The following is a 23361-nucleotide window of genomic DNA, read 5'->3' on the forward strand; positions in this document are numbered from 1 at the left end:
CTTTCCAGTAGGGGTTTCAACCTACATTTTCTATAGGCAAGGGATGCATATGTTCCAAAATGTATGTGCAAGTATCGATAGACCAAAGTGGAAAGATGGTCATTCATTTTATTTTCGTCTTCTATGTGGTGAACGAAAAATTGTGCTGACGCAGGTGGTCGCAAACATATAGCAGTAATGACAATAATTTCCACAAATTAGATGAGCAAATGTGACAAGGCCTCGAGGGCAAAAACATGCATTACGGACTAATATGAGAATGTAAAAAAGTTATTAGCGACAGCACAGCCACCAAATCCAAATTACAAAAAACATAACTCAAACACATTAATATAAAACAAAATTTATAAGCTGATAGTATGGCAGGCTTTTTAAATCGAACTTGTGCACATGTGCAAAGACATAGTTTAGCTTGACAACATGCACTAAAGGGTCATTTTTTTTTAAATTGTTCCTCAATATTTGAGGATCCAATTATTGGCTAAATTGGTTGTTGTTCAATAGCTCATAAACCAGTGTGTTGTGACTGCCAGGCTGCATTCCATATGAGTCACGCCAAACTAGGTCTCGCAGCATAAAATCAGTTTGACCTTGGTATGGTACGAAGCAAATACCCATTTTGGTTGTTTGTGGAAGTGCTTGTGCTGCAGTTTCAACTAGGCCTATGGCGGCAACGCAGTTTTTTGCAAATATGGTTGCAAACACATTAATCTAAGCAGCTGCACACTGCAATTTTTATCAACGTGACCGGACCATGCAGTCGCGCATAACGGTTGAAAGCAGTTTCATTGAAATTTAGCAGGTAAGGTGTTCATCAACACAGACAAAATTAAATGTGCAAATATGACAAATTGGTATACTTCCTTAAACACAAAATGCCTCAAACATATGTGCAAGAAACAACTAGCCTATCTTACTAATTAAGTATTCTACCAGAAAATTTGTATGAAGCAAAAATCCAGCGTCGTTGGCTTAGGCTTAAATTATGCGAGATGGAGTGCACTAAAGTTTCAATTGTTTGTTTATTTTTATAAATTGGCATTTAAACAATCAGCTCTTTCTTGTTTACTTAGCGTGAAATTAAAAAAGTTTGGGGTGCACTATGATGGATCACCAGCATTCTGGTGCCACACTTTCCATTATATTGCAGAAATGCACTTTCATTCTGTCACAATTTGTGGAGCAGAAGTCAAGGCTATGAAGTATCCAAATCACTTTGTTTTTTTGCATTTTTGAACTAGACTAAATCTTCGGGAATTTGACAAGCCTTTCAAGCTACGAGAAAAACATTTTGGAGATATGGGTTAGCACGGCAATTGAAATAATCTATTTACACGAATCTACTTACAAAGTAACTATTTTACCGTATATGTAAGTCACGCAGCCTATTGTTAGAGATAGGCCGTAAGGTTTGGAGAATGGGTATGTAAAAAGTTAATTTTAGCTATTTAAGGTTTTATTGGAGTTAGATTTAGATTAGAAGGTTAATTTAGGTTGCTATGGTATAACATTTAAGTTAGGTTTACAAGAAACTGTGAAAAATAGCTTTGAACGCACTATTTTTCCCAGTGAAATAGTGGCAGCCATCTATTTCATGGCCATGGACGTACACATTTATACATAGTACTGTAAAAGTCCGTCGCGAGACTTCATTAATTACAGACATCAGAGAAAAAGCCACAATGACAGAAACCACGCGCGAAAGGGAGAGGTCAAAGTGGTGCTTGACCTTTATAACCATAAGGAAATGATACCATAGAAAACCTATAATAAAACTCTGATAAAAAGACTTTTTATGGTTATAGCCTATAATATAGGCCCTATATGAAAGGTGCTATTAAAAAAAAGTACAAGTGTCAAGTAAATAAATACCAAACAATATTGTAAACTTTTTTGCACTGCTAAAAAATTATTCAATATTTGCTAATTTTTTGGTTTTCTGTCTGTTCAAAAGTAAACTGTGGCTCGGTGATGAAGGATTGTGATGATATTATAAAATACAGATCATATACGGTATCAGTGTCAAGTTAGACAACTTCGTTGTCATCTTCACAAGACAATAAACCGTTAAGGGGAACAATTAAGTCTGAGAGTGAGAAAATCAGACAACGACCTTATGAGACTCATATATCATCATCAGCAATAAACATTTCAACAAGCAAACATTGTAGTGAAGTGGGTCAACCTGTCAAGTTCACGTCCCATACACCACCCTTTTCATTACAAGTGTGGTGCCCCGAGTGAGGATCGAGAGAATTCTATACCGTATACGATCTGTATATTATAATATCATCACAGGATTATTAGTTGGGCACTGATTGGTTTGTCACCTCTAATCACATCACAATGTATTGTTTCCTAGATAATCGTTCATTAGCGCAGCTTGAGTCTCCTTCCGAACAGTCTCACTTTTACCAGTTAGTTTAATCCTTATTTTGTTTACATGCTGAATTCTGGAACAAAAGAACAGGACCAGCAGCAAATGTAGCCTACGAGGTATATATTACCAAAACACATACAATCGCCACCAACGTTAACATTAATAAGTTAATAATCACCATCAACGCTTCAATCGTAAATTTTTTGTTCACTCATAAATTGTCATAGCTTAAAACGTTATAGCCAATATTTCTACTACGAGTACATAGAGTTATTCCAGTGGTAATTTATTCGTTCGAACTGATAGGCACTGTTTCTTTCTCTCATAAAAGTGACGTTGGACTTAGACAAAAGATTTTATTATTCAAAGCGCTTATCCTGTTCTGTAAGTTTATCTTAACGCAATGTCTTCTCTTTACCTCAGATGATGCAACACTTTAATGATTTTATGAGCTTGCTTCGGACATTTACGTAACGGGTTTTATGACTTTTGAAGAAGCGTTAGCGGAAGATTTCCCAACCGGGGCCCTATAGCCTCCTGGGGGGCCACGAGCAGATGCCTCCCTAGTGAGTTACAGTGTGATAGTAGGGGAAGACGAGGCAAAGCGGGACACGGGTTTCTCACATTTTTGTGTTTGCTGTGAAAAATTAAGGCTACTGCACACGCAGTAGTGAAGTAAGAGTGTTTTGCAATCAACAATTTTATTGATGAGCAGGTGGCCACGAAAGGTTGAGAACCACTGCGTTAGAGAAACAAACCAAGAAAAATAAGATGCATCTGCTTAACCAAGATTAAACAGTGAAAGTGTCACAAAAACACCTTTTAAGTCAATGAAGCGTTCAGTGCGTCAAAGTTACAAGTAAATACCCTATTTTCACGATGTCAGTAAACTTCAACCAAAACTGTGTAAGATTATCAACAACTAGTTTCAGTTGCAGAAAAAGTGCAAGGTGTAGCCTACAAGTAGTAGACTACTTATGACATTGATAGCTCTGCTCATCACGTATTACCTGAAGTGGAAATAACGCACTTGCTTGTTATTTACCAAGTACTGTAGTATACTTGTAACATCGCCAATTTTCTGCAGCGTTCTAAATTTTGTTTCAGGAAACGGTGCACTACAATTATTCGTCCCGACATCACCTGCGACTATTACAAAACCTACCTTGACCTGTTATAACTAAGCAGTTTGTCTGACGACGTAAATTAGAAGCTTATTTTATAGATAGTTACTGCACTAAAATTATGTGGCAATGTACACTACTGAAAAGGCTGTATAGTAGAGAAGAAAACGGCCGAATTAAGCTGGGTAGTGCTCAGCTGGGATTTCAATTAGCTCAGACGATGCATTTGGTTTAAGTTAGCAAGGGAATCACTAATATAGGGAAAATTTGTTCTCAGAAATTCGCTTGAAATGGGTAATTGTTTTAGAAATTGTGACAGCCAATAGTTTATGAATAGCAATATAACGAAACAGTGAAAACGGTGTCTTTAAAGTACATTTCGCATGTACAAAAATTCTCAGTGCAAGGTCATAAATACCACTGAATAGGCAAAATTTCAAACGAGTGTGTTTGCGAAAACAAAATGCAAAAAATTGAAACAAAGCCATCGAAACCGCGAGAAATCAAAACTTTGAAACACAACAACTAACAATAGAGTGATCACAACATCAAGTTGGGAGAACGTTAAGCTTAATAGGGCTTGTACAATAGGGGCATTCCCCAAACATGACGTTAAAGCTTTGCTTGGCTCCTGGCACACTTTTTATCCATTCCATCAAACACTCATGATGGTATCCTTGTCCACATCGCTGATCAGCACATATCTGAAACGTAAATTGTTTTTGTAAAAGTCACAGAAAATGTTTGTGAAGAATAGCTCCTTTTATATGGCACTGTAATGGCATAATCTGGTATTGAAACAATTTTTATTAAATTTTACTGATGAACGATAACAAAATATATGAACGTTAGTTCAGTTAATATAATAGAGGAAGCATCTGTACTTAAATATTCATACTTTAGCAAAGTTTAACTTCGACCGCCTCCAAATCAATCGCGAATATGTTTTAAAAACAAAGTGAAGCATTTTTAAACTAACTTCGGCAAGTACAAGAGAAATAATCCCAACCTGATCGGGAATATTGGTGCCGAGACGATACGAGTAACAGATCCCACATTGAAGAGAGAGGTCATGCGGATGGCTGGAATCTTTGACGGGAAATTCAATTTGCAAAATGCTGCTTAAATTCTGTTCCAAAATAGACATAGATTTAATAAAACGAAAACTAATCACATTATCTTGGATTAATCAGTTGCCTTTGAAGTTACCACATTTACTTAAATAGAAGGCAATGGTTTAAATTTTACAAAACCATTTGAATCAAGGGCGCTTTTTAATCAAGTAAATATGATATGAATGTAAGTCACTAAAGACTAAATCATAAACATTAAATATGGACAAAACTGCAGACTTGATCCAAGGCTTGATTAGAGTATAAACTTGATATTTGTTAGTGCAGTACAGTTAAAGTTTGCATTTTAAGTAAATTACATAGGCTATATGTTACGGAAGCAATGCTGTTAGAGCTAATTAACAAAATTAGGGTCTGATGTCCGAAATTATTGCATTTTGGCACTCAAACAATAGCATGCACCATTGACTACAAAAGAGTTGCCGATTAACTAATGATACAGATATATATAAACTAAACTTATAATTAGGGCGATTATTTTTTGACTTGTCAAAAAAAGTCAAAAATTTGTCAAATTTAGAGCATTAGGTCAAAAAAGGTCAAAATTGTTTATAAAGTCAAAATGTTTTACCAAGTCAAAATTGTTTACAAACTGCATTTTCGTGGTGTCTTAGAGGTTGCACTGTTGGTGAACTTGTCATTTTACATTGTACACCTTGTAACCTACTTTATACTGTTGTAAATGGCCCATTGTCTACTTATTGTGAATCAGCTCTTGCTTCTGCTTTGCTTTAGATAGTTCAATAACTTCATGCATCTTTAGTTTAGACAAATGTATTGAACAGTTTTTGTTGTGTCTTAGTTGCAGTTTTTTTGGCAGTGATTTGTAATTAGCTCATATCCTTTTTCAGAATAGGCTAGGTCTGTGTTCACATTTTTGCCTTTATTTACTACAATAAATTTTAACTTTTTGTACAATAATGCGTAATTTAACTACTTGAATTCTTCATATGTCAAAATTTGTCAAAAAAAAGTTTTTTAATGTCAAAATTTTCAATTTTTAGGTCAAAAAATAATCGCCCTACTTATAATGTTAACTTAATATTGCTATGCTAGTTAACTTAATTATGTAAAACTCATAGATAAAAGTCGTTAATTCACAAGAGACCTGATAAACGGAAAGTAATTCATTCCAATCTTCCGATTTATCATGATAACGATCTCGTATTTCTGAAACAGCCCAATCAGCTCCGAGAAAATGGCAGTCTGGAAGAACTCCGCAGTTCAGTGGATCTATGGTGAGCTGCAGTGAACTGCTACGGCCTAATATTTAAAAAAAAAAACACTCAAAATTTGAAAGACTAAAGAGAACTTGTAAAATCAAGTCATACCAAGCGCAATTCGAAATGAAAATGCTGCAAAATTAGGATTTTCAGGTTCCAAGATCCAAGTCTTTTGATTCAGTTCATCTACTTCCTCCCAGAACCTTTGATATTGCTGCAAAGCTGTTTTGAATTGGTCATGTAGAATGATCAGGTTTGCTCCTTCTGGCCACAGTGGTTGAAATGGAGCAGGAAGAACAGATTTCACAGTGGGGGCCGCCTTGGGATACTCAGGTGTAAGTTCAATGTGTAAAATGTGCTCCCTGTCAGCTTCATCGTGAAATTTCACACCAATCTGCTGAAAGTCTTCACTTATGCTAATAATTTTGTCCCATTTGAGATCCTGAACACAAAATCATTACAGAATTCAAAAGATCAAAAGATGAAAGTAAATTTTACACAAACGGTTAAGCTGGATTCTGAGGCCTCATTCGCGAATGGCATATGCCATAGTCTAGCCTTGATTTTATCAAGCCAGCAGGCAGTGTCTGCCAGAACGTGTCTGCTGGCTTAACTCAGGTTGGAAAGTGTGGCACCTGCATGCACATGATTGTTTCACATGCACACTGATATTTACATCTTTCAACAAATGATTATTTGCTTAAAACTACTTTCCAGTCGGGTTGGTGAGCAAGAATACCTGCTGACCTGCAAATGACGTAACAGGACGTCATAGTAGTCAGGTTGCCAAACTCCATCTTCCTCGTCAACAACACAATTTTCCAAAAGTAATTGCAGTTCTGATAAAAACTGATTAATAGTCGCACACTTGTGCAAACGCTGGTGGAGAAGGTCAAGATGGTTTCGCAGAAGATGACGTAATCTCCAGTCACAAGATATTCTGTAGAAAACGCCAAAATTCAGGGACAGACATCTTGACAGGCTAATGTTAGGCTAACCATTTAGGCTGCCTTTATTTTGCTACCAGTACGAGACTTTAATCGTGAAAACAACTTTTTTTAGTCCAGCTGCTCAGCTCAAATTGAACCTTTTCACTTAACTGGTTACACTACCGTAGGTAGCCTATAACAGAAAGCGCCAAGTTACGATTCTACATTTTATTTGAACACACCTGGCATTTTTGCAACCGTCAGAATTCAAGTGGCTAATCCGAATTCTGTAGGACTCTCCTTTCGCGGAAACAAAACCTTCATATTTTGTCTTGCAGCGATCTAGCGGAATGAGATCAACCATAGCATAGCAAATTCATACAAACATAAAGCCAAGCGTCAAAACCACATGACGTTCGATAACTGCAAACTTTACCAAAATCAATAGTGACTTATGACAATAGTGACAATTATGACTTGACGGAAACCTTCTACATCTTTACAGAAACTGCAATGCAAACTCAATTTTTCCCTCGATATAAACATCTTATAAAATAGTGAATTGCGTTTAGTTAGGCTTACCATAATTTTGTTGTGATTTGGTTTATTAAACGCTCTTAAACAGTGTCAAGGTACGCTTAATAAAAGTAATAAAAAAATAATCGTATAAGTTTCTGAAATAGCGTCAGGTACATTCTAAGCAGTGTAGTTCGCAAATAAGAAGCGGTAAGTATTCGAAATCAGTAATCACATGTTTTTGTTAATTTATGGTAGAATTGAGTTCTTTTGGGTTCGGTTCGTAACTATGTTCACATTTTTCACACTTTTGCGGTTTGTATCTGTTTTTGATGTGTTGTAGCGAGAATCTGGTACAACAACATCGTATATATGCTCCCTCACATTCCTCGCAATAGACCGGTTCTTCAAAGTCTGGAGTTGTTGATTGTGTATCTTTACTTCTTCGAATTCGAATGTATTTGTTGCATGCGCATCGGACAGATGTCGAACTGCCTATTGGCAAAGCAGAAAAGTCATATGAAGGGTGATCATGCTTATTTCGTTGTTTTTCTGGATTTTCTTGATTTCCGTTCGAGTCCCCGCTGATGTCCTTTCTCTTGTTGCCTCTGCTCTCATTCTCCTCCCGTTCCGAGGGTCGTTCGTCCGAGTCGAGCTCCTGATTCTCCTCCAATGGCAGCCCCGTTTTTACTCGGCTCTTCCTCGCGCCTCTGGCGCTTGTTCCCTTTGCTCCTCGTCGTGGCTCATTTGTTTCTACATGGGCAGAAACCTCTTTGTGATTATCACCGGGGGGGGGGGGAGGGTGTTGTTCTTTCCACGTCGGATTCTTCATTCTGAGCAGTCGTCATCGGGATATCTCGTTCACATGCACTGTTGTTGTCTACTTGTATTCTCTTCGGGCATTCCTTGAATTTATGTCCCTGTTCTGTCCAATAAGAGCATGTTTGGATTTGTCCGTTATAGCTTACCGCACATCGGAGTTTGCCCAGGTATAAGTATGACGGGAGTTGGTATCGTTTCATCGTTTTCTTGTTGACTTTATAGATTCGTCTTCCGTTTTTGATTCCATATTCCATATCACCTCCAGGAAGTATGCCTATGCAGACGACCTGGCACTCCTGCATTCTTCCGGAGACTGGCAGACGATGGAGAGGCACCTTAGCCAAGACATGCAAACACTAACAGCATATCTCCAGAAATGGAAGCTGCAGCTCAGCAAGGCAAAGACAGTGTCGGCGGTCTTCCACCTCAACAACAAAGAAGCACAGCGTGAGATAAACATCACTATTGATGGGGAAACCCTGCCCTACAGAGCCGAGCCCACATACCTCGGCGTGACATTGGACAGGGCACTCACGTATCGTCGACACTTGGAGTTACTGCGCAATAAACTATCTGCGCGCGTCGCACTCCTAAGGCGGCTGGCGGGCTCAGGTTGGGGGGCCGGCGCAAAAACCCTCCGCACAGCCACCCTGCCACTTGTCCACTCCACCGCCGAGTACTGCGCACCAGTGTGGTGTCGTAGCTCCCATACCCGCCATATCAACACCGCCATCAACGACGCGCTGCGTATTGTGACTGGTTGCCTGTGTCCCACTCCAACGGACTACCTACCAATCCTTGCAGGCATCCAACCTGTACTCTAGTACTCTAGTACTCTAGTACGCGAGCTGGCCCAGCCCGCGTAGGTTCGAATCCTGCCGACAAAGCCGATATTACTTTTGCAATTTCATATGGATATTGCATATGCATATTCAAATGGATATGAAAGCAGAGGGTGGGTGGGGGAAACTCATAGTTCAGTGGAAAAATCGGAGAACGTCGATCGACAAGCTGCAGGTTCAAACCAGCGAGCCGCAGAGCGACGAGCCAACAACCGTTTGATGACCATAGACTCACGTCTAGGCCACCAGCTGGCTAGACTCACGTCTAGGCCACCAGCTGGCTAGACTCACGTCCAGGCTACCAGCTGGCTAGACTCACGTCTAGGCCACCAGCTGGCTAGACTCACGTCAATCCTGAGTATTTAGGAAGCTGCCGGAAGCTGTAAAAAAAGTTGCAAAAGTTGCAAAAACTTGCCCTACTAATCACCTAATCCTAATCCTAATCACTTACCTTATATAATATATATAGATATCTATATATAGATATAGTCATAAGTATAACTAAAATTTATGAATTTCTTCACGTTTAAGGGGTCACTTCCCAATAAAACGACAATTTTGAGCCGGCAACACTGTGATTGTGACCGTGTCGCACTCAATGCGTCATATTAAAAAAAGTAAAAATTTTCCTGTCCAATGCGCGTGTGACGTCAATGTGGAGTAGTTCGTCGTTGCTTTGACGACAGCTGGATCCAGGTCTAGGCTAAGTTGTAAATTTTGTGTGGGTTTGAATTTTTGTTTTTTTGGAGTATTTGTCATAAAATGTTAAGCTAAAAACTTGTTGTAAAGTTTAGGCAATTGTTATAGAAAACTGAGTACATGAATTTTGTCCAAATTAAGACTGTAGACAGACATAACCTAGGTCTTGTTGCAAGCCAAAATTCAGGGTAGGTTTATGAAGTAGTTTTGCGTTGGTAGCTTCTTGATTTAATGTACTTTGCATTGAAAAGCCTATCTCTTTGAATTGGGACATGACCCCTTAAGCAAATAACAGAAGTTTACTTTAGTACTTAAAATTTAGTTGGAACTAGCTTATAGTTAATACACTACAGAGACGTAGGCGTAGCTAGGTCTCGAAATCAGCTTGATTTTCATCTAGACTACGCTAGCTTGATTTTCATCTAGACTACGCTAGCTAGATTTTCATGTAGACTACACTAACTTGATTTTCATCTAGACTACGCTTGCTAGATTTTCATCTAGACTACGCTAGCTTGATTTTCATCTAGACTACGCTAGCTTGATTTTCATCTAGACTACGCTTGCTAGATTTTCATCTAGACTACACTTGCTTGATTTTCTTCTAGACTACGCTAGCTTGAATTTTCATTTAGACTACGCTGGCTTGATTTTCATCTAGACTACCCTAGCTAGATTTTCATCTAGACTACGCTAGCTAAATTTTCATCTAGACTACGCTAGCTAGATTTTCATCTAGACTACGCTAGCTTGGTTTTCATCTAAACTACGCTAGCTTGGTTTTCATCTAGACTACGCTAGCTTGATTTTCATCTAGGCTACGCTAGCTTGATTTTCATCTAGACTACGCTAGCTTGATTTTCATCTAGACTACGCTAGCTAGATTTTCATCTAGACTACGCTAGCTAGATTTTCATCTAGACTACGCTAGCTTGATTTTCATCTAGACTACGCTAGCTTGATTTTCATCTAGACTACGCTAGCTTGATTTTCATCTAGACGACGCTAGCTTGATTTTCATCTAGACTACGCTAGCTAGATTTTCATCTAGACTACGCTAGCTTGATTTTCATCTAGACTACGCTAGCTTGATTTTCATCTAGACTACGCTGGCTACATTTTCATCTTGTCAGATTTGAAAGTCAGGAGAAGATTACGGAAACACCGACATGGTGGAATCTATCTAGTGATTCGAGAAAAGTGCGATTTTATCTATTTCATCTATGCATTAAGCACAGTTGTCGTGGCCGAGTGGTTAAGGCGACAGACTCGAAATCTGTTGGGCCCTGCCCGCGTAGGTTCGAATCCTGCCGACAACGCCGATATTACTTTTGCAATTTCATATGGATATTCGGAAATGTGCGATTTTATCTATTTCATCTATGCATTAAGCACAGTTGTCGTGGCCGAGTGGTTAAGGCGACAGACTCGAAATCTGTTGGGCCCTGCCCGCGTAGGTTCGAATCCCGCCGACAACGCCGATATTACTTTTGCAATTTCATATGGATATTCGGAAATGTGCGATTTTATCTATTTCATCTATGCATTAAGCACAGTTGTCGTGGCCGAGTGGTTATGGCGACAGACTCGAAATCTGTTGGGCCCTGCCCGCGTAGGTTCGAATCCCGCCGACAACGCCGATATTACTTTTGCAATTTCATATGGATATTCGGAAAAGTGCGATTTTATCTATTTCATCTATGCATTAAGCACAGTTGTCGTGGCCGAGTGGTTAAGGCGACAGACTCGAAATCAGTTAGGCCATGCCCGCGTAGGTTCGAATCCTTCCGACAACGCCGATATTACTTTTGCAATTTCATATGGATATTCGGAAATGTGCGATTTTATCTATTTCATCTATACATTAAGCACAGTTGTCGTGGCCGAGTGGTTAAGGCGACAGACTCGAAATCTGTTGGGCCCTGCCCGCGTAGGTTCGAATCTCGCCGACAACGCCGATATTACTTTTGCAATTTCATATGGATAATCGGAAAATTGCGATTTTATCTATTTCACCTATGCATTAAGCACAGTTGTCGTGGCGGAGTGGTTAAGGCGACAGACTCGAAATCTGTTGGGCCCTGCCCGCGTAGGTTCGAATCCCGCCGACAACGCCGATATTACTTTTGCAATTTCATATGGATATTCGGAAAAGTGCAATTTTATTTATTTCATCTATGCATTAAGCACAGTTGTCGTGGCCAAGTGGTTAAGGCGACAGACTCGAAATCTGTTGGGCCTTGCCCGCGTAGGTTCGAATCTCGCCGACAACGCCGATATTACTTTTGCAATTTCTTATGGATAATCGGAAAAGTGCGATTTTATCTATTTCATCTATGCATTAAGCACAATTGTCGGGGCGGAGTGGTTAAGGCGACAGACTCGAAATCTGTTGGGCCCTGCCCGCGTAGGTTCGAATCCCGCCGACAACGCCGATATTACTTTTGCAATTTCATATGGATATTCGGAAATGTGGCATTTTAACTATTTCATCTATGCATTAAGCACAGTTGTCGTGGCCGAGTGGTTAATGCGATACACTCGAAATCTGTTGGGCTCTGCCCGCGTAGGTTCGAATCCCGCCGACAACGCCGATATTACTTTTGCAATTTCATATGGATATTAAGAAATGTACCATTTTAACTATTTCATCTATGCATTAGGCATAGTTGTCGTGGCCGAGTGGTTAAGGCGACAGACTCGAAATCTGTTAGGCCCTGCCCGCGTAGGTTCGAATCCCGCCGACAACGCCGATATTACTTTTGCAATTTCATATGGATAATCGAAAAAGTGCGATTTTATCTCTTTCATCTATGCATTAAGCACAGTTGTCGTGGCGGAGTGGTTAAGGCGACAGACTCGAAATCAGTTAGGCCATGCCCGCGTAGGTTCGAATCCTTCCGACAACGCCGATATTACTTTTGCAATTTCATATGGATATTCGGAAATGTGCGATTTTATCTATTTCATCTATACATTAAGCACAGTTGTCGTGGCCGAGTGGTTAAGGCGACAGACTCGAAATCTGTTGGGCCCTGCCCGCGTAGGTTCGAATCTCGCCGACAACGCCGATATTACTTTGGCAATTTCATATGGATAATCGGAAAATTGCGATTTTATCTATTTCACCTATGCATTAAGCACAGTTGTCGTGGCGGAGTGGTTAAGGCGACAGACTCGAAATCTGTTGGGCCCTGCCCGCGTAGGTTCGAATCCCGCCGACAACGCCGATATTACTTTTGCAATTTCATATGGATATTCGGAAATGTGGCATTTTAACTGTTTCATCTATTCATTAAGCACAGTTGTCGTGGCCGAGTGGTTAAGGCGACAGACTCGAAATCTGTTGGGCTCTGCCCGAGTAGGTTCGAATCCCGCCGACAACGCCGATATTACTTTTGCAATTTCATATGGATATTCGGAAATGTGCGATTTTATCTATTTCATCTATGCATTAAGCACAGTTGTCGTGGCCGAGTGGTTAAGGCGACAGACTCAAAATCAGTTAGGCCATGCCCGCGTAGGTTCGAATCCCGCCGACAACGCCGATATTACTTTTGCAATTTCATATGGATATTCGGAAAAGTGCAATTTTATTTATTTCATCTATGCATTAAGCACAGTTGTCGTGGCCAAGTGGTTAAGGCGACAGACTCGAAATCTGTTGGGCCTTGCCCGCGTAGGTTCGAATCTCGCCGACAACGCCGATATTACTTTTGCAATTTCATATGGATAATCGGAAAAGTGCGATTTTATCTATTTCATCTATGCATTAAGCACAGTTGTCGTGGCGGAGTGGTTAAGGCGACAGACTCGAAATCTGTTGGGCCCTGCCCGCGTAGGTTCGAATCCCGCCGACAACGCCGATATTACTTTTGCAATTTCATATGGATATTCGGAAATGTGGCATTTTAACTATTTCATCTATGCATTAAGCACAGTTGTCGTGGCCGAGTGGTTAATGCGATACACTCGAAATCTGTTGGGCTCTGCCCGCGTAGGTTCGAATCCCGCCGACAACGCCGATATTACTTTTGCAATTTCATATGGATATTAAGAAATGTACCATTTTAACTATTTCATCTATGCATTTGGCATAGTTGTCGTGGACGAGTGGTTAAGGCGACAGACTCGAAATCTGTTAGGCCCTGCCCGCGTAGGTTCGAATCCCGCCGACAACGCCGATATTACTTTTGCAATTTCATATGGATATTCGGAAATGTGCGATTTTATCTATTTCATCTATACATTAAGCACAGTTGTCGTGGCCGAGTGGTTAAGGCGACAGACTCGAAATCTGTTGGGCCCTGCCCGCGTAGGTTCGAATCTTGCCGACAACGCCGATATTACTTTTGCAATTTCATATGGATAATCGGAAAAGTGCGATTTTATCTCTTTCATCTTTGCATTAAGCACAGTTGTCGTGTCGGAGTGGTTAAGGCGACAGACTCGAAATCTGTTGGGCCCTGCCCGCGTAGGCTCGAATCCCGCCGACAAGGCCGATATTACTTTTGCAATTTCATATGGATATTCGGAAATGTGGCATTTTAACTATTTCATCTATGCATTAAGCACAGTTGTCGTGGCCGAGTGGTTAAGGCGATAGACTCGAAATCTGTTGGGCTCTGCCCGCGTAGGTTCGAATCCCGCCGACAACGCCGATATTACTTTTGCAATTTCATATGGATATTCGGAAATGTGGCATTTTAACTATTTCATCTATGCATTAAGCACAGTTGTCGTGGCCGCGTGGTTAATGCGATACACTCGAAATCTGTTGGGCTCTGCCCGCGTAGGTTCGAATCCCGCCGACAACGCCGATATTACTTTTGCAATTTCATATGGATATTAAGAAATGTACCATTTTAACTATTTCATCTATGCATTAGGCATAGTTGTCGTGGCCGAGTGGTTAAGGCGACAGACTCGAAATCTGTTAGGCCCTGCCCGCGTAGGTTCGAATCCCGCCGACAACGCCGATATTACTTTTGCAATTTCATATGGATTTTCGGAAATGTGCGATTTTATCTATTTCATCTATACATTAAGCACAGTTGTCGTGGCCGAGTGGTTAAGGCGACAGACTCGAAATCTGTTGGGCCCTGCCCGCGTAGGTTCGAATCTTGCCGACAACGCCGATATTACTTTTGCAATTTCATATGGATAATCGGAAAAGTGCGATTTTATCTCTTTCATCTATGCATTAAGCACAGTTGTCGTGGCGGAGTGGTTAAGGCGACAGACTCGAAATCAGTTGGGCCCTGCCCGCGTAGGTTCGAATCCCGCCGACAACACCGATATTACTTTTGCAATTTCATATGGATATTCGGAAATGTGGAATTTTAACTATTTCATCTATGCATTAAGCACAGTTGTCGTGGCCGAGTGGTTAAGGCGATAGACTCGAAATCTGTTGGGCTCTGCCCGCGTAGGTTCGAATCCCGCCGACAACGCCGATATTACTTTTGCAATTTCATATGGATATTGCATATGCATATTCAAATGGATATGAAAGCAAAGGGTGGGTGGGGGGAACTCATAGTGCAGTGGAAAAATCGGAGAACGTCGATCGACAAGCTGCAGGTTCAAACCAGCGAGCCGCAGAGCGACGAGCCAACAACCGTTTGATGACCATAGACTCACGTCTAGGCCACCAGCTGGCTAGACTCACGTCACGTCAATCCTGTGTATTTAGGAAGCTGCCGGAAGCTGTAAAAAAATTTGCAAAAGTTGCAAAAACTTGCCCTACTAATCACCTAATCCTAATCCTAATCACTTACCTTATATAATATATATAGATATCTATATATAGATATAGTCATAAGTATAACTAAAATTTATGAATTTCTTCACGTTTAAGGGGTCACTTCCCAATAAAACGACAATTTTGTGCCGGCAACACTGTGATTGTGACCGTGTCGCACTCAATGCGTCATATTAAAAAAAGTAAAAATTTTCCGGTCCATTGCGCGTGTGACGTCGATGTGGAGTAGTTCGTCGTTGCTTTGACAACAGCTGGATCCAGGTCTAGGCTAAGTTGTAAATTTTGTGTGGGTTTGAATTTTTGTTTTTTTGGAGTATTTGTCATAAAAGGGTTAAGCTAAAAACTTGTTGTAAAGTTTAGGCAATTGTTATAGAAAACTGAGTACATGGATTTTGTCCAAATTAAGACTGTAGACAGACATAACCTAGGTCTTGTTGCAAGCCAAAATTCAGGGTAGGTTTATGAAGTAGTTTTGCGTTGGTAGCTTCTTGATTTAATGTACTTTGCATTGAAAAGCCTATCTCTTTGAATTGGGACATGACCCCTGCAGCTTGTCGATCGACGTTCTCCGATTTTTCCACTGCACTATGAGTTCCCCCCACCCACCCTTTGCTTTCATATCCATTTGAATATGCATATGCATTATCCATATGAAATTGCAAAAGTAATATCGGCGTTGTCGGCGGGATTCGAACCTACGCGGGCAGAGCCCAACAGATTTCAAGTCTATCGCCTTAACCACTCGGCCACGACAACTGTGCTTAATGCATAGATGAAATAGTTAAAATTCCACATTTCCGAATATCCATATGAAATTGCAAAAGTAATATCGGCGTTGTCGGCGGGATTCGAACCTACGCGGGCAGGGCCCAACAGATTTCGAGTCTGTCGCCTTAACCACTCCGCCACGACAACTGTGCTTAATGCATAGATGAAAGAGATAAAATCGCACTTTTCCGATTATCCATATGAAATTGCAAAAGTAATATCGGCGTTGTCGGCAAGATTCGAACCTACGCGGGCAGGGCCTAACAGATTTCGAGTCTGTCGCCTTAACCACTCGGCCACGACAACTATGCCTAATGCATAGATGAAATAGTTAAAATGGTACATTTCTTAATATCCATATGAAATTGCAAAAGTAATATCGGCGTTGTCGGCGGGATTCGAACCTACGCGGGCAGAGCCCAACAGATTTCGAGTGTATCGCATTAACCACTCGGCCACGACAACTGTGCTTAATGCATAGATGAAATAGTTAAAATGCCACATTTCCGAATATCCATATGAAATTGCAAAAGTAATATCGGCGTTGTCGGCGGGATTCGAACCTACGCGGGCAGAGCCCAACAGATTTCGAGTCTATCGCCTTAACCACTCGGCCACGACAACTGTGCTTAATGCATAGATGAAATAGTTAAAATGCCACATTTCCGAATATCCATATGAAATTGCAAAAGTAATATCGGCCTTGTCGGCGGGATTCGAACCTACGCGGGCAGGGCCCAACAGATTTCGAGTCTGTCGCCTTAACCACTCCGCCACGACAACTGTGCTTAATGCATAGATGAAAGAGATAAAATCGCACTTTTCCGATTATCCATATGAAATTGCAAAAGTAATATCGGCGTTGTCGGCAAGATTCGAACCTACGCGGGCAGGGCCCAACAGATTTCGAGTCTGTCGCCTTAACCACTCGGCCACGACAACTGTGCTTAATGTATAGATGAAATAGATAAAATCGCACATTTCCGAATATCCATATGAAATTGCAAAAGTAATATCGGCGTTGTCGGCGGGATTCGAACCTACTCGGGCAGAGCCCAACAGATTTCGAGTCTGTCGCCTTAACCACTCGGCCACGACAACTGTGCTTAATGAATAGATGAAACAGTTAAAATGCCACATTTCCGAATATCCATATGAAATTGCAAAAGTAATATCGGCGTTGTCGGCGGGATTCGAACCTACGCGGGCAGGGCCCAACAGATTTCGAGTCTGTCGCCTTAACCACTCCGCCACGACAACTGTGCTTAATGCATAGATGAAAGAGATAAAATCGCACTTTTCCGATTATCCATATGAAATTGCAAAAGTAATATCGGCGTTGTCGGCAAGATTCGAACCTACGCGGGCAGGGCCCAACAGATTTCGAGTCTGTCGCCTTAACCACTCGGCCACGACAACTGTGCTTAATGTATAGATGAAATAGATAAAATCGCACATTTCCGAATATCCATATGAAATTGCAAAAGTAATATCGGCGTTGTCGGCGGGATTCGAACCTACGCGGGCAGGGCCTAACAGATTTCGAGTCTGTCGCCTTAACCACTCGGCCACGACAACTATGCCTAATGCATAGATGAAATAGTTAAAATGGTACATTTCTTAATATTCATATGAAATTGCAAAAGTAATATCGGCGTTGTCGGCGGGATTCGAACCTACGCGGGCAGAGCCCAACAGATTTCGAGTGTATCGCATTAACCACTCGGCCACGACAACTGTGCTTAATGCATAGATGAAATAGTTAAATGGTACATTTCTTAATATCCATATGAAATTGCAAAAGTAATATCGGCGTTGTCGGCGGGATTCGAACCTACTCGGGCAGAGCCCAACAGATTTCGAGTCTGTCGCCTTAACCACTCGGCCACGACAACTGTGCTTAATGAATAGATGAAACAGTTAAAATGCCACATTTCCGAATATCCATATGAAATTGCAAAAGTAATATCGGCGTTGTCGGCGGGATTCGAACCTACGCGGGCAGGGCCCAACAGATTTCGAGTCTGTCGCCTTAACCACTCCGCCACGACAACTGTGCTTAATGCATAGGTGAAATAGATAAAATCGCAATTTTCCGATTATCCATATGAAATTGCCAAAGTAATATCGGCGTTGTCGGCGAGATTCGAACCTACGCGGGCAGGGCCCAACAGATTTCGAGTCTGTCGCCATAACCACTCGGCCACGACAACTGTGCTTAATGTATAGATGAAATAGATAAAATCGCACATTTCCGAATATCCATATGAAATTGCAAAAGTAATATCGGCGTTGTCGGCGGGATTCGAACCTACTCGGGCAGAGCCCAACAGATTTCGAGTCTGTCGCCTTAACCACTCGGCCACGACAACTGTGCTTAATGAATAGATGAAACAGTTAAAATGCCACATTTCCGAATATCCATATGAAATTGCAAAAGTAATATCGGCGTTGTCGGCGGGATTCGAACCTACGCGGGCAGGGCCCAACAGATTTCGAGTCTGTCGCCTTAACCACTCCGCCACGACAACTGTGCTTAATGCATAGATGAAAGAGATAAAATCGCACTTTTCCGATTATCCATATGAAATTGCAAAAGTAATATCGGCGTTGTCGGCAAGATTCGAACCTACGCGGGCAGGGCCCAACAGATTTCGAGTCTGTCGCCTTAACCACTCGGCCACGACAACTGTGCTTAATGTATAGATGAAATAGATAAAATCGCACATTTCCGAATATCCATATGAAATTGCAAAAGTAATATCGGCGTTGTCGGAAGGATTCGAACCTACGCGGGCAGGGCCTAACAGATTTCGAGTCTGTCGCCTTAACCACTCGGCCACGACAACTGTGCTTAATGAATAGATGAAACAGTTAAAATGCCACATTTCCGAATATCCATATGACATTGCAAAAGTAATATCGGCGTTGTCGGCGGGATTCGAACCTACGCGGGCAGGGCCCAACAGATTTCGATTCTGTCGCCTTAACCACTCCGCCACGACAACTGTGCTTAATGCATAGGTGAAATAGATAAAATCGCAATTTTCCGATTATCCATATGAAATTGCCAAAGTAATATCGGCGTTGTCGGCGAGATTCGAACCTACGCGGGCAGGGCCCAACAGATTTCGAGTCTGTCGCCTTAACCACTCGGCCACGACAACTGTGCTTAATGTATAAATGAAATAGATAAAATCGCACATTTCCGAATATCCATATGAAATTGCAAAAGTAATATCGGCGTTGTCGGAAGGATTCGAACCTACGCGGGCATGGCCTAACTGATTTCGAGTCTGTCGCCTTAACCACTCGGCCACGACAACTGTGCTTAATGCATAGATGAAATAGATAAAATCGCACTTTTCCGAATATCCATATGAAATTGCAAAAGTAATATCGGCGTTGTCGGCGGGATTCGAACCTACGCGGGCAGGGCCCAACAGATTTCGAGTCTGTCGCCATAACCACTCGGCCACGACAACTGTGCTTAATGCATAGATGAAATAGATAAAATCGCACATTTCCGAATATCCATATGAAATTGCAAAAGTAATATCGGCGTTGTCGGCGGGATTCGAACCTACGCGGGCAGGGCCCAACAGATTTCGAGTCTGTCGCCTTAACCACTCGGCCACGACAACTGTGCTTAATGCATAGATGAAATAGATAAAATCGCACATTTCCGAATATCCATATGAAATTGCAAAAGTAATATCAGCGTTGTCGGCGGGATTCGAACCTAAACGGGCAGGGCCCAACAGATTTCGAGTCTGTCGCCTTAACCACTCGGCCACGACAACTGTGCTTAATGCATAGATGAAATAGTTAAATGGCACATTTCTTAATATCCATATGAAATTGCAAAAGTAATATCGGCGTTGTCGGCGGGATTCGAACCTACTCGGGCAGAGCCCAACAGATTTCGAGTCTGTCGCCTTAACCACTCGGCCACGACAACTGTGCTTAATGAATAGATGAAATAGTTAAAATGCCACATTTCCGAATATCCATATGAAATTGCAAAAGTAATATCGGCGTTGTCGGCGGGATTCGAACCTACGCGGGCAGGGCCCAACAGATTTCGAGTCTGTCGCCTTAACCACTCCGCCACGACAACTGTGCTTAATGCATAGGTGAAATAGATAAAATCGCAATTTTCCGATTATCCATATGAAATTGCCAAAGTAATATCGGCGTTGTCGGCGAGATTCGAACCTACGCGGGCAGGGCCCAACAGATTTCGAGTCTGTCGCCTTAACCACTCGGCCACGACAACTGTGCTTAATGTATAGATGAAATAGATAAAATCGCACATTTCCGAATATCCATATGAAATTGCAAAAGTAATATCGGCGTTGTCGGAAGGATTCGAACCTACGCGGGCATGGCCTAACTGATTTCGAGTCTGTCGCCTTAACCACTCGGCCACGACAACTGTGCTTAATGCATAGATGAAATAGATAAAATCGCACTTTTCCGAATATCCATATGAAATTGCAAAAGTAATATCGGCGTTGTCGGCGGGATTCGAACCTACGCGGGCAGGGCCCAACAGATTTCGAGTCTGTCGCCATAACCACTCGGCCACGACAACTGTGCTTAATGTATAGATGAAATAGATAAAATCGCACATTTCCGAATATCCATATGAAATTGCAAAAGTAATATCGGCGTTGTCGGCGGGATTCGAACCTACGCGGGCAGGGCCCAACAGATTTCGAGTCTGTCGCCTTAACCACTCGGCCACGACAACTGTGCTTAATGCATAGATGAAATAGATAAAATCGCACATTTCCGAATATCCATATGAAATTGCAAAAGTAATATCGGCGTTGTCGGCAGGATTCGAACCTACGCGGGCAGGGCCCAACAGATTTCGAGTCTGTCGCCTTAACCACTCGGCCACGACAACTGTGCTTAATGCATAGATGAAATAGATAAAATCGCACTTTTCTCGAATCACTAGATAGATTCCACCATGTCGGTGTTTCCGTAATCTTCTCCTGACTTTCAAATCTGACAAGATGAAAATGTAGCCAGCGTAGTCTAGATGAAAATCAAGCTAGCGTAGTCTAGATGAAAATCAAGCTAGCGTAGTCTAGATGAAAATCTAGCTAGCGTAGTCTAGATGAAAATCAAGCTAGCGTCGTCTAGATGAAAATCAAGCTAGCGTAGTCTAGATGAAAATCAAGCTAGCGTAGTCTAGATGAAAATCAAGCTAGCGTAGTCTAGATGAAAATCTAGCTAGCATAGTCTAGATGAAAATCTAGCTAGCGTAGTCTAGATGAAAATCAAGCTAGCGTAGTCTAGATGAAAATCAAGCTAGCGTAGCCTAGATGAAAATCAAGCTAGCGTAGTCTAGATGAAAACCAAGCTAGCGTAGTTTAGATGAAAACCAAGCTAGCGTAGTCTAGATGAAAATCTAACTAGCGTAGTCTAGATGAAAATCTAGCTAGCGTAGTCTAGATGAAAATTTAGCTAGCGTAGTCTAGATGAAAATCTAGCTATGGTAGTCTAGATGAAAATCAAGCCAGCGTAGTCTAAATGAAAATTCAAGCTAGCGTAGTCTAGAAGAAAATCAAGCAAGTGTAGTCTAGATGAAAATCTAGCAAGCGTAGTCTAGATGAAAATCAAGCTAGCGTAGTCTAGATGAAAATCAAGCTAGCGTAGTCTAGATGAAAATCTAGCAAGCGTAGTCTAGATGAAAATCAAGTTAGTGTAGTCTACATGAAAATCAAGCTAGCGTAGTCTAGATGAAAATCAAGCTAGCGTAGTTTAGATGAAAATCAAGCTGATTTCGAGACCTAGCTACGCCTACGTCTCTGTAGTGTATTAACTATAAGCTAGTTCCAACTAAATTTTAAGTACTAAAGTAAACTTCTGTTATTTGCTTAAGCAAGCACTACAGAGACGTAGGCGTAGCTAGGTCTCGAAATCAGCTTGATTTTCATCTAGACTACGCTAGCTTGATTTTCATCTAGACTACGCTAGCTAGATTTTCATGTAGACTACACTAACTTGATTTTCATCTAGACTACGCTTGCTAGATTTTCATCTAGACTACGCTAGCTTGATTTTCATCTAGACTACGCTAGCTTGATTTTCATCTAGACTACGCTTGCTAGATTTTCATCTAGACTACACTTGCTTGATTTTCTTCTAGACTACGCTAGCTTGAATTTTCATTTAGACTACGCTGGCTTGATTTTCATCTAGACTACCCTAGCTAGATTTTCATCTAGACTACGCTAGCTAAATTTTCATCTAGACTACGCTAGCTAGATTTTCATCTAGACTACGCTAGCTTGGTTTTCATCTAAACTACGCTAGCTTGGTTTTCATCTAGACTACGCTAGCTTGATTTTCATCTAGGCTACGCTAGCTTGATTTTCATCTAGACTACGCTAGCTTGATTTTCATCTAGACTACGCTAGCTAGATTTTCATCTAGACTACGCTAGCTAGATTTTCATCTAGACTACGCTAGCTTGATTTTCATCTAGACTACGCTAGCTTGATTTTCATCTAGACTACGCTAGCTTGATTTTCATCTAGACGACGCTAGCTTGATTTTCATCTAGACTACGCTAGCTAGATTTTCATCTAGACTACGCTAGCTTGATTTTCATCTAGACTACGCTAGCTTGATTTTCATCTAGACTACGCTGGCTACATTTTCATCTTGTCAGATTTGAAAGTCAGGAGAAGATTACGGAAACACCGACATGGTGGAATCTATCTAGTGATTCGAGAAAAGTGCGATTTTATCTATTTCATCTATGCATTAAGCACAGTTGTCGTGGCCGAGTGGTTAAGGCGACAGACTCGAAATCTGTTGGGCCCTGCCCGCGTAGGTTCGAATCCTGCCGACAACGCCGATATTACTTTTGCAATTTCATATGGATATTCGGAAATGTGCGATTTTATCTATTTCATCTATGCATTAAGCAAAGTTGTCGTGGCCGAGTGGTTAAGGCGACAGACTCGAAATCTGTTGGGCCCTGCCCGCGTAGGTTCGAATCCTTCCGACAACGCCGATATTACTTTTGCAATTTCATATGGATATTCGGAAATGTGCGATTTTATCTATTTCATCTATGCATTAAGCACAGTTGTCGTGGCCGAGTGGTTATGGCGACAGACTCGAAATCTGTTGGGC

General features: G+C 41.4%; 1 protein-coding gene and 9 non-coding genes across 10 annotated transcripts; 5 read left to right on the forward strand and 5 right to left on the reverse strand.

Moving 5' to 3' along the window:
• Positions 1 to 3582: 3582 nt before the first annotated feature.
• LOC143463072 (E3 ubiquitin-protein ligase FANCL-like) lies at positions 3583 to 7285 on the reverse strand. The gene is made up of 6 exons (XM_076961435.1): positions 7032 to 7285; positions 6608 to 6800; positions 5969 to 6302; positions 5746 to 5900; positions 4514 to 4633; positions 3583 to 4208 (listed from the first exon to the last, which is right to left on the reverse strand). Exons 1-6 carry the CDS (start codon positions 7151 to 7153, stop codon positions 4053 to 4055), a joined length of 1080 nt encoding a protein of 359 aa, XP_076817550.1. The 5' UTR covers positions 7154 to 7285; the 3' UTR covers positions 3583 to 4052.
• Positions 7286 to 10905: 3620 nt separating this feature from the next.
• Positions 10906 to 10987, forward strand: Trnas-cga (transfer RNA serine (anticodon CGA)). Its single transcript has one exon. It is a non-coding gene; the product is annotated as a tRNA-Ser (tRNA).
• Positions 10988 to 11064: 77 nt separating this feature from the next.
• On the forward strand, positions 11065 to 11146 carry Trnas-cga (transfer RNA serine (anticodon CGA)). The gene has a single exon. It is a non-coding gene; the product is annotated as a tRNA-Ser (tRNA).
• A 1985-nt stretch (positions 11147 to 13131) lies between these two features.
• Trnal-caa (transfer RNA leucine (anticodon CAA)) lies at positions 13132 to 13213 on the forward strand. Its single transcript has one exon. It is a non-coding gene; the product is annotated as a tRNA-Leu (tRNA).
• A 2893-nt stretch (positions 13214 to 16106) lies between these two features.
• Trnas-uga (transfer RNA serine (anticodon UGA)) lies at positions 16107 to 16188 on the reverse strand. Its single transcript has one exon. It is a non-coding gene; the product is annotated as a tRNA-Ser (tRNA).
• Positions 16189 to 19762: 3574 nt separating this feature from the next.
• Positions 19763 to 19844, reverse strand: Trnas-cga (transfer RNA serine (anticodon CGA)). The gene has a single exon. It is a non-coding gene; the product is annotated as a tRNA-Ser (tRNA).
• A 1030-nt stretch (positions 19845 to 20874) lies between these two features.
• On the reverse strand, positions 20875 to 20956 carry Trnas-cga (transfer RNA serine (anticodon CGA)). The gene has a single exon. It is a non-coding gene; the product is annotated as a tRNA-Ser (tRNA).
• A 77-nt stretch (positions 20957 to 21033) lies between these two features.
• Positions 21034 to 21115, reverse strand: Trnas-cga (transfer RNA serine (anticodon CGA)). The gene has a single exon. It is a non-coding gene; the product is annotated as a tRNA-Ser (tRNA).
• A 1880-nt stretch (positions 21116 to 22995) lies between these two features.
• Trnas-cga (transfer RNA serine (anticodon CGA)) lies at positions 22996 to 23077 on the forward strand. The gene has a single exon. It is a non-coding gene; the product is annotated as a tRNA-Ser (tRNA).
• Positions 23078 to 23154: 77 nt separating this feature from the next.
• Trnas-cga (transfer RNA serine (anticodon CGA)) lies at positions 23155 to 23236 on the forward strand. Its single transcript has one exon. It is a non-coding gene; the product is annotated as a tRNA-Ser (tRNA).
• Positions 23237 to 23361: the final 125 nt, after the last annotated feature.

Source organism: Clavelina lepadiformis, chromosome 6 (genome assembly GCF_947623445.1).
Source record: "Clavelina lepadiformis chromosome 6, kaClaLepa1.1, whole genome shotgun sequence".
Classification (NCBI taxonomy): Eukaryota; Metazoa; Chordata; class Ascidiacea; order Aplousobranchia; family Clavelinidae; genus Clavelina; species Clavelina lepadiformis.

Excerpts from the sequence above, each read along its gene's own strand:
- LOC143463072 (XM_076961435.1), bottom strand. The coding sequence starts at position 7,153 with ATGGTTGATCTCATTCCGCTAGATCGCTGCAAGACAAAATATGAAGGT. Across the intron at positions 6,303-6,607 it reads TCCTGTTACGTCATTTGCAG|GATCTCAAATGGGACAAAAT; the intron begins GTCAGCAGGTAT and ends TTTTGTGTTCAG. Across the intron at positions 5,901-5,968 it reads TTCATTTCGAATTGCGCTTG|GCCGTAGCAGTTCACTGCAG; the intron begins GTATGACTTGAT and ends TTTAAATATTAG.